Consider the following 15815-nt stretch of genomic DNA (forward strand, 5'->3'; position numbering starts at 1 on the left):
AAAACCCAGCGTTCCTTCAAATTAACATTTATGTGTTATGTGACTCTAAGCGTTTATGAAAGATAAAACTACTTCTGACGGCAACTAAACTAATTACTCACGAGAAAATGCAAGAAACTGAAAGCAATATCTGCAAAAAAAAAAAGCTGTTATCAGGGGATGTTTATGAACCAGAATATTCCATTTCAGATCCAATCTCAATTGTTACAGCTAGAGGAAAATTAGGCTTTTTGTCGTTCTAAGAATGCACAATAGCCCAAAATTGCTGTGACACCTCATGCAACTTGCATGAATAAAAATCTCAGAGAAAAATCACACCGCTGTGTGTTGTAATGCGACGCTGTTGGGCTTTTGCGTGTACATTTTGTTCATTAATTTAGCTAATTTGTACAATATCACTGAGAAAACAAAAATCACTCCCGTATTGACACAGCTGTCAAGTGATAAAGCCGCATCCATCCATCAATCCATCCATGCATCTGTTTCTGTAATCATATCTCCACCTGTTCCCAGCAAGTGTGAGCGTGTTATATTTTTTCGGGGTGCTCGCTGACAGTGACGGCTTCAGAAATGATGAAATGCAATGAAACACGAGCGACAGACACAGAGAGACATGTTAGTTGTGCTTATTCATTCACTCGCAAACCCAGGGAATTCGTACCATCAGAGAGAAACATCGACACGGGGAGAGAGGCGAGATGACAGGTAAACAGGAGAGACACTGTGGCATATCTACGGAAACTTCACTCCGTGCTGCGGCAAATATACGCGGGGAAACAAACAGTCTAGGAACATGAGGGTGACAGTATTAAAGAAAACAGCAGACGACTTTGATTTGCATCCAGAGCTGTGTCTGTGTCTTCCCTTCATTTTCCAAAACAAAAGAGGGCGGCCGAGTTACGCAACAACGCACGCGTCCGCGCAAATCCGCAGTGATGAGTGTTTTCACAAAGCTGGCTGACAGGCCTTTGAACTGCGGGAATCCGCTGACACGTGAAACGCGTTGTTTCGCACATGCATTCTAACAAGCAGCACCTTGCACTGGCACAGTTGATTATACAGCAAACACAAAGTTAGCTTTTAGTGCACAAATGTGTGAACTGAGAGGAAGATAGCAATGAATAAATCATCTTACAGCAACTATAACAGCGGTGAATACCCTTGCAGACATGATGAATTTAACATCATATTCACTTTGAGATACTTCAGCTCAAGATCATTTCAAACACACTCATAAGTGCTAGAAGTAGAGTGTGAAAAATTGGATTGTTACACTTACTAAAGAATATGTGAGTGGTGTTTGCCAGTGTAAAATTCACTGCCTTGATGCTAGAATGTTTTGGGGCATTGCCTTATGGTTAATAGGGTGTTCTGGGTGGTGTTGCTATACAGTTGCAGTTACAGTGGTTGGTAGGCATTGGTAGATGGTTGCTAGGGTGTTGTTATACAGCTTCTAGGCTAGGGTGTTCTAGGGGGTTGGCAGGACATTGTGAGATGGAGTACATTTACACGACAACGATGCACTAAAAACGGAAACGTTTTTCCTTTGTGAGCATTGTCAAAACGATCCCCGAAAGGTCCACAAGGATCCGCGAAAATGACAAAAAATGCTGTATTATTCACGGCAGGCCAGTAGTTGGCGATGCCACTTTGTAAAGAAACGTCTCGGTTACGTATGTAACCCTCGTTCCCTGAGTAGGGAACGGAGACGTTACGTCGGATGACGACGAATGGGGTTTCGCTTAGAAAGCCTGTCATCTTCGAGTATATAAAACGAGCCTATGGCAATGAAATGCCATGGGTCTGCGGAATTTGCATTGCGTAACTCCGCCCCACCCTGGGGGTATATAAGGAAGTACGCTGCAACATGCAGATATGTCTTCGCTGAGGAGCCGAGACTGAACTCAGGCGTTCCAGCGGTACAGCGGAAGTGGCAGGGAGACGTAACGTCTCCGTTCCCTACTCAGGGAACGAGGGTTACATACGTAACCGAGACGTTCCCTTTCGTTGTCACTCCGAGTTACGTCGGATGACGACGAATGGGGTTCCCAGTGAAATCACGCCACCTCTCGACTGTCTTCCAGTGCCCTGCGTAAGTCTGAGCTCCCTGTCGTGAGACTGGCACGGACGAAGGACTCCTACTTAACACAGGAATACCAAGGTACACTGGGAAGCATATCTCAGTGGAAATATGCCATCATGCCCAACCCGAAGGGGGGGACTTGGAATACACATATGACCCCGGAGGGCTGCATACGGAGAAACACTGGGGTGTCCAACCGCAGGTGGAATATTTCAACCCCAGGGGTGGCAAGGTGGCTTGCCAAGGGAAAGACACATGCTCGAAGAGGCTTACAGTGGAAATACACATGTGGGGGTCGCCCAGAGGGGGAACCATGCACATGGAGGCACCTAGCCAAGCGCGAAAGCTGCCGGTGGCATGACTCTGGCGTTGACGTCGTCAGTGCTGGAGGAGACTCAGGGCTTATTAGGCTCACCTGAGAAAACATTGCACGAATCCCGTCCGTGGAGAGGAATGGCGAGCAAGCGAAGACACCTGAGCAGAATCTATTACCGGCTAGTTGAAGCGAGTACGTGAGAAGAAACTGGCTCCACTCGGAGATTAAAGAATCTCGCGAATGTGTTAGGTGTCGCCCAGCCTGCAGCTCTGCAGATGTCTGTTAGCGAGGCGCCATGCGCTAGAGCCCAAGAGGATGCCACACTCCGGGTGGAGTGGGCCGTCACACCAAGGGGGCATGGTCGACCTTGCTGCTGGTAAGCCAAAGCAATAGCGTCCACTATCCAGTGAGACAACCTTTGCATCGAGAGCCTTTCCCTTCAGCTCCCTACCATGACAGACAAAGAGCTGGTCAGAGGTCCTGAAACACTGCGTTCTGTCTACGTAAGCACGGAGGGCGCGTACTGGACAGAGCAGTGCCAAGGCTGGGTCTGCCTCCTCCAAGGCAGCGCTTGCAGGTTCACCACCTGGTCTCGAAAGGGAGTGGTGGGAACCTTGGGCACATATCCAGGCCGGGGTCTCAGGACCACGTGAGAGTTAGCCGGCCCGAATTCCAGACACGCTTCGTCAACCGAGAATGCCTGCAGGTCCCCTACCCTCTTGATGGAGGCGAATGCAACCAGGAGCGCTGTCTTCATCGACAGGAACTTAAGCTCCACTGATTGCAGAGGCTCAAAGTGAGCACTCTGCAGGGCAGTTAAAACCACTGAGAGGTCCCAAGAGGGCACGAGGGGAGGACGAGGAGGATTCAGTCTCCTCGCTCCCCTCAGGAACCTGACGATCAGGTCGTGCTTCCCTAGAGACTTACCTTCAACTGCGTCGTGATGTGCGGCAATGGCGGCAACATACACTTTCAGGGTGGAGGGAGACAGCCTTCGCTCCAACCCTTCTTGCAGGAAGGAAAGCACGACACTGATCGAGCATTTCGTGGGTTCTTGATGTTTAGAAGAACACCAGTTGACGAAGAGGTTCCACTTCAACGCATAGACATGTCTCGTGGACGATGCTCTAGCGGAAGTGATGGTAGCCACCACCGCTGGTGGTAGGGTACTCAAACCTACCTCGTCCCGTCCAGGAGCCACACGTGGAGGTTCCAAAGATCGGGATGAGGGTGCCACAGGGTGCCCCGTCCCTGAGAAAGCAGGTCCTTCCTCAGAGGAATAGGCCAGGGAGGTGCTGTCGCGAGGAGTACTAGTTCTGGGAACCAGGTGCAGTTGGGCCAATACGGGGCAACTAATATCACCTGCTCCTCGTCCTCCCTGATCTTGCGCAAAGTCTGCGCAAGAAGGCTCACTGGGGGAAACGCATACTTGCGTAGGCCCCGCGGCCAGCTGTGCGCAAGTGCATCCGTGCCGAGCGTGCCCTCGGTCAGGGAATAAAACAGGTCGCAATGGGACGAGTCGTGGGAGGCAAACAGATCTATCTGAGCGTCCCCGAACTGATCCCAAATCAGCTGGACCGACTGGGGATGGAGTCTCCATTCTCCAGCGAGAGGCCGAAGCCGAGACAGCTCGTCGGCCGCACGGTTCAGCTCTCCCGGGATATAAATGGCTTGAAGCGACCTCAGATGCTTCTGACTCCATATGAGGAGGTGGCGGGCGAGTTGCGACATACGGCGGGAGCGTAGACCACCTTGACGGTTGATGTACGCTACTGTGGCGGTATTGTCTGATCGGACTAGTACGTGTTGACCCCTGAGCAACGCCCGGAAGCGGTGCAGGACAAGGCGTACAGCCAGCAACTCGAGGCAATTGACATGCCAAAGGCGTTGGGGACCTGTCCAGGAGCCCGCGGCAGCATGTCCATTGCACATGGCGCCCCAGCCCGTGGTGGAGGCATCTGTTGATACAACAACATGCCTGGAAGCTCGTTCTAAGGGCACACCAGCCCGAAGAAAACTGAGGTTCAACCACGGGGTGAAGGTCTGACGACAGGTCGGAGTCACTGGGACTCGGAGCGTGCCGTGTTGCCATGCCCACCTCGGGACTCGATCGCGAAGCCAAAGCGGTCTCATATGAAGCAATCCGAGCGGCGTTACTGCGGCTGCGGATGCCATATGCCCCAGGAGCCTCTGAAAAAGTTTCAGTGGGACCGCACTCTTGCCCTCGAATTGACGAAGGCAAGTCAGCAGTGACTGCGCGCGCTCGCTCGTAAGCTGCGTGCACATGGCGACCGAGTCGATATCCATACCGAGAAAAGAGATCCTCTGCACGGGGCAGAGTTTGCTCTTCTCCCAGTTGACCCGAAGGCCCAGATGAGCTAGGTGCCGGAGCACTCGGTCCCTGTGTTCGCAAACCTGGTCTCGAGAGTGAGCTAGGATCAGCCAGTCGACGAGACAGTTCAGGATGCGAACCCCGTGTTCCCGTAGAGGAACAAGGGCGGCCTCGACGACCTTCGTGAAGACACGAGGAGACAGGGCTAGCCCGAAAGGGAAAACCGCGTACTGGTATGCCTGCCCCTCGAAAGCAAACCGTAGGAACGGTCTGTGTCGAGGAAGAATGGAGACATGGAAGTAGGCGTCCTTCAGGTCGATCGCTGCCTTCGGTACAATGAAGTAGGGGCTGTAAAGGCCGGACTTCATTTCGGCTGGAGGGACAATCTCGATCGCACCCTTCGCCAGTAGGGTGGCGACCTCCACTCTCATGACAGGGGCATTGCCACCGACCATAGTGAAGCGGACTCCCCTGAAGCGAGGAGGAGACCGTGCGAACTGAATCGCGTAGCCGAGCCTGATGGTTCTCGCGACCCAACGGGACAGTCTGGGAAGCTCCCAAAAGCTGTACCAGCGGGGTCAAGCGAGCCAGACGTACACTGGTGGTGCAGCGAAGCGGAATGACCGGCCCGGACGTGGGTGGCATAGCGGCCCGGTGTGGGGGCACGGTCATTAGCCGCGCCCTGCCAGAGGAGGCCAGGGGAGGACCAGCGTCCCACGGGGGCGTACTCTGGCAGGGGTCTGGCGACAGAAGGGGACGAGAGTGGCGAGGCTCGTGAGCGGCGCGCACTGTCATCCACAGCCTCTTGGGGCTCGGAGGAAGGGGCATCAGTTCTTGAAATAAGAGATTCTCCCGCGGCCCTCCACTGGGGGACGGAGTGGCCCTGCTACCAACTCCTGAAAAGAACTGAGCCCTAACTCCAAGCTGCCCGTCTCGAAAGTGCTGCTTAGCCTGGTGTCTGGCCAGCTAAGGGGCGGAGACGGGCAGTGCCGCCCTCCTGCATCCCCCTCCAGCCCGGGGCCGGTGAAGGCTCGAGGGGAGGAGCCGCAGGGAGGCGGCCTCGGCGGGAAGCAGACTAAGGAGACCGCACGGAAGGATGACCATTGGTGCAGAAGGCCTCAGTCCACTTCAGGGGATGATCGAAGACTGTTGGGCGCAGTCCTCAATCACACCGCCGAGCAAGCCACCCGTCTCGAAAATGCTGCTTAGCCTGGCGTTTGGCCGGCTAAGGGGCAGAGACGGGCGGTGCCGCCCTCCTGCAACCCTCTCCTGCTCGGGCCCAGTGAAGGCTCGAGGGGAGGAGTCGCAGGGAGGCGGCCTCGGCGGGAAGCAGACTAAGGAGACCGCACGGACGGATGACCGTCGGTGCAGAAGGCCTCAGTCTGCTTCTGGGGGGGGTCAAAGACTGTAGGGTACAGTCCTCAACCACACCGCCGAGGAGCCCAGCCTGGGACCTGGGGGAGCTGAGAAAATGAATTCTCAGACCCCCTCACATCAACCTGGCTGAGCCCATTCCTGGACCACAGCTGTGGACATCACCTGGCCCCGGGATCACGCGAGTACCGATGTCGCCCGTAGAGCGAGGTCAGTAGTGTGCGTGGCGGATCGACCAGCCCAGACATGGGAGGCATAGCGTCCCTGCGTGGGGGCGTGGTCGAGTTTCCGCGTTCTGTCAGTGTAGGCCAGGGAAGGACCAGCGTTCCACGGCGGCCTGGTCTGACAGAACTCCCGAGTCAGCACTGCCTCGAAGGCAAAGGCGACACACAGCACTGCATGCCTGTGCCACGATAGTGACAGAGAACATACAGCCCATGATCACCACGCGATCGAGTGCAGCGAAGGCGGAGGACGCCCGCGGGCCGCGAAAAGTCACGTGGACTCCCGCGGGCCGGAAGCGTCCTGATGCACATCCGGGAAGCCTACAGCGCTCGGGGGGAGGGCGGCGCCACTCCTGCCGATGCTTTCAGCTGCCCGGGAAAGCATGGCCATCAGCTCTGGATCTGACCCGACTAACACTGACACTCCAGAGGGAGGCAACGCAGTCGAATCCTCATTTCCAGAGGAATCAAGCCCGCCTTGTGATGCTGTGAGTGACATGACACCACCTGCTGGAGCCCCGAATGAAAGCACTGGGTCCCCGAGAGAAACCAGGCACACACGGAAGCCCCACGGTTTGCGATGTGGAGGGGGGCGTGGCCCGAGGAATGCTCGTTGGTATTATGCCACACTGTAACCCTCAGATCACCCTGGCCACCAGCCAAAGTATCCCCTCTCGAGGAAGAGATAGATTGGGGTGTGGCAGAGGGGACTCTACCCACACGGAGATCATTGAGTCTCGATCTATAAACATCGCGATGGTCACGTTCCCGCAAAGAAAACGTGACTCATCCACGAGCGCTGCCGAGCGTGAATAAGCCCAACACGCGAAACAGCGCTCGTGACCGTTAGGCAGATGAATCACGCGCCCACATCCAGTAAATACACGGGCGAACCGTCTTGAAAAAGACGTGCCGCGTGCAGCTCTTTTAGAGAGAGGAAAAGCTCAGCAGAGTGCTGAAGCGCCCAGGGAGAAACACACACACTGTCGGCAGATCACTGCACAGATCAGCAGCAGGCAATGCGATCTCGCTGGTACACGCCGTCACACAAACACACTGAAGAGCCGCTCGTCTCGTAGAGTGAAGATGATACAGAATGGCTTGTAGGAGTGAAGAAAACTCTTGGCTCCGAAGCGAAAACATATCTGCATGTTGCAGCGTACTTCCTTATATACCCCCAGGGTGGGGCGGAGTTACGCAATGCAAATTCCGCAGACCCATGGCATTTCATTGCCATAGGCTCGTTTTATATACTCGAAGATGACAGGCTTTCTAAGCGAAACCCCATTCGTCGTCATCCGACGAAACTCGGAGTGACAACGAAAGGGAACACTATGCACCTATACAGACTGAACAGGTAATACGCATGACATCACAGTTTTCACAAATTCACGTTTTTGTAGTTTACACGGAGACATTAATGGTATAGTTTTCAAAAACGTGCACTTTGTAACCCGTTTTGAAAAGTTAGTTTTTGCAGGCCCCCAAAATGCCATTGTCATGTAAATAAGGGCCAAAACCCATAAAAAGTGTTCAGTTTTTTGTTAAAATAAGGGTGGATTCTAGTACACTGTTAGGTAGGCAAAACTTGCCACTACATGCTATTGTGTTTGGATCATTGTCAAGGCATTGCAATGTGGTTGCTAAGTGTACCACTTGTGTGTGTGTGTGTGTGTGTGTGTTTTGCATTTGTTAGGGTGCTGTGGGTGGCTACTAAAGTACTGCTAACTGGTTATTAGGGTGTTCTGAGTGATTTCTACAGCACAGCTAGGTGGTAGTAAGGGTGTTGTGTTTGGTAGCTAGGACATTGCTAACTGATTTCTAGGGTGTTCTGGGTGGTTAAAGCAATGGTTGTGTGTTCTAGGTGGTTCATATGTGGTTGCTCGCCAGTCCACATCAATTAATTTATGCTGTCTTCATGTGGTTTCCTACTTCACTCTTTTTGAACTTGAACCAATAAAATTTTGAACTTGTCGCATTCAAGTGCTTTGCAATTGAAATCTTTGCGTTGTCGGAAAGAATAATGACCACGAAGGACACCAGGTTTATTCTTGCCTATTTATTTCTTGGGTAAATCTTATTAAAGCCAAAATGTATTGAAAATATTTCATTTTGAATAAAATGTAAAGTCCCATTCATTGACAACCATATAAACATTCACCACGCTATTTTGCGCTATGTTTGCTGTGTATAAAACATACTGTCAGGGTTCTGTCACTTTTGAATATACAGCAGTCGTTCTTTCCTCCGCCTTATTTAAAGTTTATGGCACGCCCAGCTTTTGAAAGTCAGGTATCAAAATGATCTCTGAATTTTCCAGTAGTAAATACGACTTGAGATGGCGTCCAATTTCCGACTAGGAAACTCGTAATTACGATAATTCCAATAGCACATTAAGGCAGCATTAACCTAAAGGCTGTGTCTGAAAGCTAAGGCAGTGACTTGTTGCCTCGCTGCCCTATCAGGCAATGACTTTGCAGCCTTTGCGCACAAAGGTACCTTACAAAACTGATTGGAAGTGCCTCGCAATGCACACAGTCACCACCCTCGAGTGCTGACTGGGCATGCTCCTCACCCAAACAAACAACACAAAGAGTGTGAGTATCACCTCCCGTTAAATAACGCGGGCAGGGATGGACACACACTCTAAACTGCTGCTTGCTCGCCATACTGAATATATATATAATAATATAGACAGACAACACCAAATAACAGGGACAGATTCACACAGAGCACAACTGAAGACTCAGAAAGCTTTCGTTTTCTGTTTCGGGCCGGCTTTTATAGCTTCCTGGTACGTGACGTCACCCGCCTCTGACGTTCCGCCACACCATTGGACTGATTTTACATGTGCTTCAAGACGTCATCACGCAAAGCGTTCCCCATAGCGTCATTTCGACGCAACGCGAGTTCCCTTGAAAGGGAACTGATTTGTTTTGTTGATCTGTTTGAACTGATCTGAGGCAGCCTAACGGTTAATTGATCTACAGCAAAATAGCGTGAGTTTTGTTAATAACTAAGCAAATATTTAATTACTACAATAGAAATTTATTGCTAGAAATGACATCAGAAGAGGAAAACGTTGGTCAAAAACTTACATTTACACACAAACTGACAACTTTCAGATGCCATCTTTATTTTTTAGCTCAACTGTCACAGAATTAAAACGCACAGGATTGTGGGATATCAAAGGCAGAGAAGGATACATCTATGCTGCCTTCAAAAATCTATCAGATGAAGGTATCTCAGGAGACAGGAAGTGAAGCTAACATTGGATTTGGATGTGCCTTGATGGCTTCCTAGGAACGCATCTTCCCGAAGGCATTTTTAAGATTTCGGGCGCAGCCCAAGTCTCTATAAAAAAGGTAGCCAACCAAGAGCAGGGTTCTGTATACTTCAGCTCCAACCCTGCTCCAACACACCTGCTTGTTATTTTTAAGTAATCCTGAACACGTTTATTAGCTGGTTCAGGTGTGTTTGATTAGGGTTGGCTAATATCAATGTTGGCTACTCCTGCTTCACAATATTCTTGTCTCTAGATACAGGTCCCATCTTCAATTTCTACAGGATTGTTCGACTTGTTTTATTGTCTGCCAAACACAATTGTCCAATTGCCTTGAAAACCAATAGCACTTATCTCCTCAAAAAGCTGCATGATTTTACCTATGATCAATAATAATAGTGATGCTTGACCTATGAATGAAGTAAATGAAAAAAACATACTGACATACTGTATTCTAAACTGTAGTTACAGATCATCCCACTGAACTGTGCATAAATACACCAAGTTATAAAAAAAAAGATCTTTGGCTGTTACATTGCTTAGCAATCATAAACCGCCTGCAGTTAGACTAATGAACTTGATGGAAGAATTTTTTATCAGATCAGACTTTTATAAAATCAACAACCCATTTCTGCTTCACACCTTATTTAATAACACTTCATAACTGTGGTCAATTTCACAAGCTTTATTTCAGTAGATTTAAACGTTTGTCTTTGGCTTGCACCATGTGGAGAGTAAAGCAAACAGAGTCATAATATATAGAGAGAAATGAAAGACAAACACTAACCGTTCTCTTTGCATTCTTCAGGGGGCTTCGCTTTCTTCGCAAGCCGGGGGTCCAACCAGGACGTCGTCTTCGTATTGTGGCTGGAGAGGAGAGAAATGGAGCAGAAAGGGAAAAGAGATGAAGAGGAAGAGAGGGAGAAGAGACTGCTGCAAACTGCTACTGTAAATCATCACACTGAGGAGACGAGAGAGACTGAAATGAAGTCTCAGGAGACCTCATCTCTAAAAAAAGTTTAGCTTAACAAAACGGCAATCAATACTTTTAATTAGCTGTAAGCATCTCATTAGCACAGCAAGAAAGAGAGGAGGAGGAGAGAGATGGTGAGGAAGACTGACTGACTTACTGTATGAGGGAGGAGAACTGAACATGAGCAGCGATTTAATTAAACAGTTTAGTACACAATGTTTTTTTTGTCATCTGAGACCAATTTCAGGAATCATAAAACATTTTTTTGCAAAAATTGGCAAAACTGGCAGATTTTAGTGTCATATGCTCACCGACAGCTGATTGCCTTTGCAATGACTCTTAGCCTCCAACAAAGTTCAGACAGTATCTGAAATGTTGAGTCATAGTCCTGAGGCGTGGCTATAACGGCCATCTAAGAAGAACCAATAAGACTACGGCAACTGATGACGCAAATGTGAGAGACATTCTAATTAATATTTTGATACTAACTTCTCTATTTCATTCAACATTAGATGTTCACACAACATCTTGATAATTAGCCAATTACACTAATTAATGTTACAGTTTCGTTGAGTTGGCTGGGAAGTATAAGCTTATACACATTCCCTCTTTTACCCAGCCATGACAGCAGACAGTTCAATTAATTTTTTTGTTTCCCAGGCAAAACATTGTTTACATTAGCAAAAGGGAAAGTTTGTTTTTTTATTTTCGTTTGTCAAAGTGGATGCCAGATTTTGCAAATGTTTTGATGTAAAAAAAAGAATGGAATCGGAAGATGTTGCAGGTCAGGTTACAACCTGCATCTCTTGCATAAGCTCAACTCAAGCTGCTGTTCCACCGTCGGGCTGAACGGTTCTAAGAATGTTAAGGAACGGTTTCCACTTGAGCCAGGTAGAACACGGCACGATTACAAACTGTCCTCGGCCTAGAATTCTCAGCACGGTTGGCTAACTGTACCGAACCGTATTGGTAGAATGCGTGCATTGACGTCCCCACTCATGATTGGGGACTTGTCTGTTGCCTGGAAACCGGTTTCACTGTATAGCTCACTAATCATGCTATTTGAGCGACGTAAACACAAATTAATAATAACATTTAAATAAATATCTGATCATACTCCAACTTGGCATGATGTTCAACAGCAACGCTAAAAATGCTTCCCATTCTTATATTGTATTATACATTTATGAAATGCTGACACATTTAGCAAGAAGCATTTTTGTTATAATAATAATAATAATTAGTTTATATAGCGCTTTTTCTGAGACCTCAAAGCGCTTTACATAGAAGGGGGGAATCTCCTCAACCACCACCAATGTGCAGCATCCACTTGGATGATGCGACGGCAGCCATATTGCGCCAGAACGCCCACCACACACCAGCTTATTGGTGGAGAGGAGACAGAGCGATGAAGCCAATCAGTGTATGGGGATGATTAGGAGGCCATGGTAGACAGAGGCCAAGGGGCAAATTTGGCCAGGATGCCGGGGTTACACCCCTACTCTTTTTCGAAGGACATCCTGGGATTTTTAATGACCACAGAGAGTCAGGACCTCGGTTTAACGTCTCATCCGAAGGACGGTGCTCTTTTGGCAGAATAGTGTCCCCGTCACTATACTGGGGCGTTAGGACCCACACAGACCACAGGGTGAGCGCCCCCTGCTGGCCTCACTAACACCTCTTCCAGTAGCAACCTGGTTTTCCCAGGAGGTCTCCCATCCAGGTACTAACCAGGCTCAGCCCTGCTTAGCTTCAGTGGGCAACCAGTCTTGGGCTACAGGGTGATATGGCTGCTGGCACTGCTTGTTCATGCATACTATGCATTTACTCAACTCAACTCAACTCAAAAACTCAACTCAACTCAACTCAACTCAACTCAACTCAGCCTATATTTATAGAGCACATTTAAAAAACAAGTTGAACCTTTACTTTTTTTATTTGCTTTACAGTACACATTAAATCACAATATACCATTCTATAAATACCAATAAATGCAATACAAAAACTTAAAATCATATATCTATATTTTAAAATGTATTCAAAAGGTCAAGAATAAAAATGTGTTTTCAAAGATTTAAAAACGTCAAGCGGTGATAACGGAAGCTTGTTTAGGGCATACAATAGCAAAATTCCTCCCTGAGAATTTTTTTTTGCACTCCTACTCGTGTGATATTTCTCATTTATTTATACACTTCAATTGCTTTTCCATATATTTGATATTTGTCCCTTGTTGATAGCTAGAAATGTGTGTGTTCAATCTTCAAACTGTGACTGTACAGTATTTCTTTTCCACAGGGATAGTACTTATTTTCTGTTGTATCGTTCATGACATAAGCTAAATATGACTGACTCCGAATGACGCGAGGACAGTCTGTCACTGCTTCATGTAACACGACACAACATGCACACTCACACACACAGTTTGAACTGGCCCACACAGTGTGACTATTGAGGATTTAATGGAGTTGTCAAGCAGCCAATGGCGCCTTGTTTTTCTCGATCTCCCTCACAGACGGAGCGTCTTTAATTCTCAAACTGTAGACACTTCTCCATATGTCTATCTCTCACCACGCGCACACACACTCATACTGGACCATATTAATCATGACAAAATGTCTCTGTACATGCATTCAGTCACATTCAAACTCCCAAAGCAACCGAACATAAGCTGTGGAAATGCACTTTGCCAATAGATTGTCCTTTGATACGCTTTTATACGAAATTAATTTTCTTTTCTGTAAGGGGGATGAAAAAGTAAGAGAAACCAGGGAGGAAGACACACAAGGGTAGAAGTGTGGAGTGTCATAGGCACATCAAAGGTGCACCATCTTTTTGCCCCAGGCTGCAATTTCTCTGGCCAGTCGCTTGGCAGAGTGCCGTCAGTCGAGTCCCATCACTGAGACAAGCGAGTCTACCTTTCTGCCACTGATCTCAGAGCTGTTTCTCCTGCTACTGTAGACAAAAATGTTTCTCAGGGAGGAATGCACTAAGCTTTGAGACATGGTGAGTTATCCTGCTGGAAATAGCCATCAGAAGAGAGACACATAACCGGATGGACATGGTCAACAACAATACACACAAAGTGTGCCAAGAAAATATCCCTCACACCATTACACCTTGAGACAAGACAGAATGGATCCATGTTTTCATGTTGTTTACATTAAATTCTGACCCTAACATCTGAATGTCGAACCAATTGGCCATTCACCTCTGACCTCTGGCATCAACAAGGCATTTTCACCCACAGAACTGCTACTCACTGGATATTTTCTCTTTTTTCTGACTGCTCTCTGTAAACCCTAGAAATTGTTGTGCATGAAAATACCAGTAGATCAGCAGTTTCTGAAATACCCAGCCTGTCTGGCACCAACAACCATGCCACGTTCAACGTTACTTATATCACCTTTCTTCCCCATTCTGCTCCTGCTCCATATAAAAACTTTTTTTTTTTTTCGGGAGGGGGGTGGGGTGGGGGGGGGGATACTGAACGCACCTTTGACCCTTAAAGTCGGCATGAAATCAAATTTGACAAATCTTCTTTTTATATGTAATATTGTAGTGTTTATTATAAATGATTTATCTGTGCACTTTTATCATTTACCCTTATAATCTTTAATCAAATACATTACCCTTCCCTCCCCCCTCGAAACGACCTGTCTTCTCTTTCGGTCACGTGCCATGGCGAAAGGGTGCAGCCAGAGCCGATGAGGGTGTGGCTATCGGTGTCTGTCTCGTTTTGAGTCAAGTCAAGTTATCAGTCAAGTTCACCCTCGAGAGCATCTCGAAGTGTCCGAATGGTAGGCTATCTATCTTATCTAAATCTAGTTATTTACTTATCGGACACGTCGAGATGCTCTCGATGGTGAACTTGACTGATAACTTGACTTGACTCATCTTGGTTCGCGGGAGGCTCATATAAATATGGGCTGATTCCTGCCTGCAAATTTAGCTGCTCGTCCTCATTCTCGTCGCCGGGCTCCTCAATAAAAAATCCTTCATGGGAGGGTAACGGTGGGGAGTCCGGTGGAGAGAAATCCTACACAACTGAATGTAAACTGGCATTCAAATCTGCCTCCATTTTGTTTGCAACGCCCAACCTCCAACGATCCAATCAATTCCCGAAGGACGAAATCAAGCCCCGCCCTACATTTTTTTTCTAATTTCAGAAGCCGTTTCACTCGGATATACTCGGATATACGTCACAACAAGGAAAAAATGACAATCTCAACTTCCGTTTCATGCCGACTTTAAATGCACACTCGGGTCTTTAGTGACCCGAGATGTCCTTCACAACCCTCCTCCTCATACATTTTTTTAAGTTAGACATCAACCTTCTTCATATTCCTCAATCAATTCATTATAAATGTATTAAATGTATATTTTGTAATAATTGTATAGGGTCGCTAACGAGCCTAGGTGTGTAACATTTACATTTAGTCATTTAGCAGACGCTTTTGTCCAAAGCGACTTACAAATTGGGACTGAATTAAGCAAGTCATCATGAAGAGGCAAAAAAAAAACAACGCAAGAAGTGCTCAAAATACGAAGTTCAGGCATTATTCAGAGTAGCATAAGCCCGATAAGTGAGAATTTACAGGAAAATATATATATATATATATATTTTTTTTTTACAGTTTACAGTAACAGTTTAAGTATATTTTTTCTGCACAACAATATTTAATCTTTGATGATTGAATAAGTGCAATTCAACTTTATTCTATAAGGTGGCAAATTCTGATACACAATGATGAAGTGACATTTTCACTAATAGTTATCGCAGGCAGAAAACAAAAGAATAGGAAGTATCATCAGCAAAACTTGAAATGGCTCAGAGATTTTACTGCAGGGCAAGTACTGAACGCAATCAAATATTAGTGTCACTTGATGGTGGATCTGGTGAAGAAGCTGTCAGTGATCAAAATGTTAATTTTGAAGATGATAGTTTTGAGAATATGTTTCAGATGGCAAATATAAGCCAGATGCTGAATGTACTGGGAAATGAGCTCTAACGAGGACAGTGATGATGGTATAAAACATCTGCTCAAACTGAACCCTTCCAAGCTCCAAAAGGTAACAAAATATGCTTTATTCTATTCTTCTGTAATTGTTACTCTAATATCAGGATAGTTTTATATTATCGTGACTGGTAGAGATCCATCCGTGTTAGATATAGATCCGGGTTGCTAAAGACCAGAACATTGGCGTACTGATTGGCGAAACATTCATGCAT

At 47.3% G+C, this 15815-nt stretch overlaps 1 protein-coding gene across 9 annotated transcripts in view; it reads right to left on the minus strand.

Annotated features, from left to right (window-relative positions):
- magi2a (membrane associated guanylate kinase, WW and PDZ domain containing 2a) overlaps positions 1-15815 on the minus strand; it is a 246271-nt gene that overhangs the window by 83067 nt on the left and 147389 nt on the right. For all 9 annotated transcript variants that reach the window (XM_082168179.1, XM_082168181.1, XM_082168178.1 and 6 more), the window contains exon 6: positions 10400-10479. In XM_082168179.1, the coding sequence (XP_082024305.1) occupies positions 10400-10479 (80 nt within the window). The remainder of the gene's footprint in view (positions 1-10399; positions 10480-15815) is intronic.

This window comes from Leuciscus leuciscus (assembly GCF_965113295.1).
Source record: "Leuciscus leuciscus genome assembly, chromosome: 4".
NCBI classification, from domain to species: domain Eukaryota; kingdom Metazoa; phylum Chordata; class Actinopteri; order Cypriniformes; family Leuciscidae; genus Leuciscus; species Leuciscus leuciscus.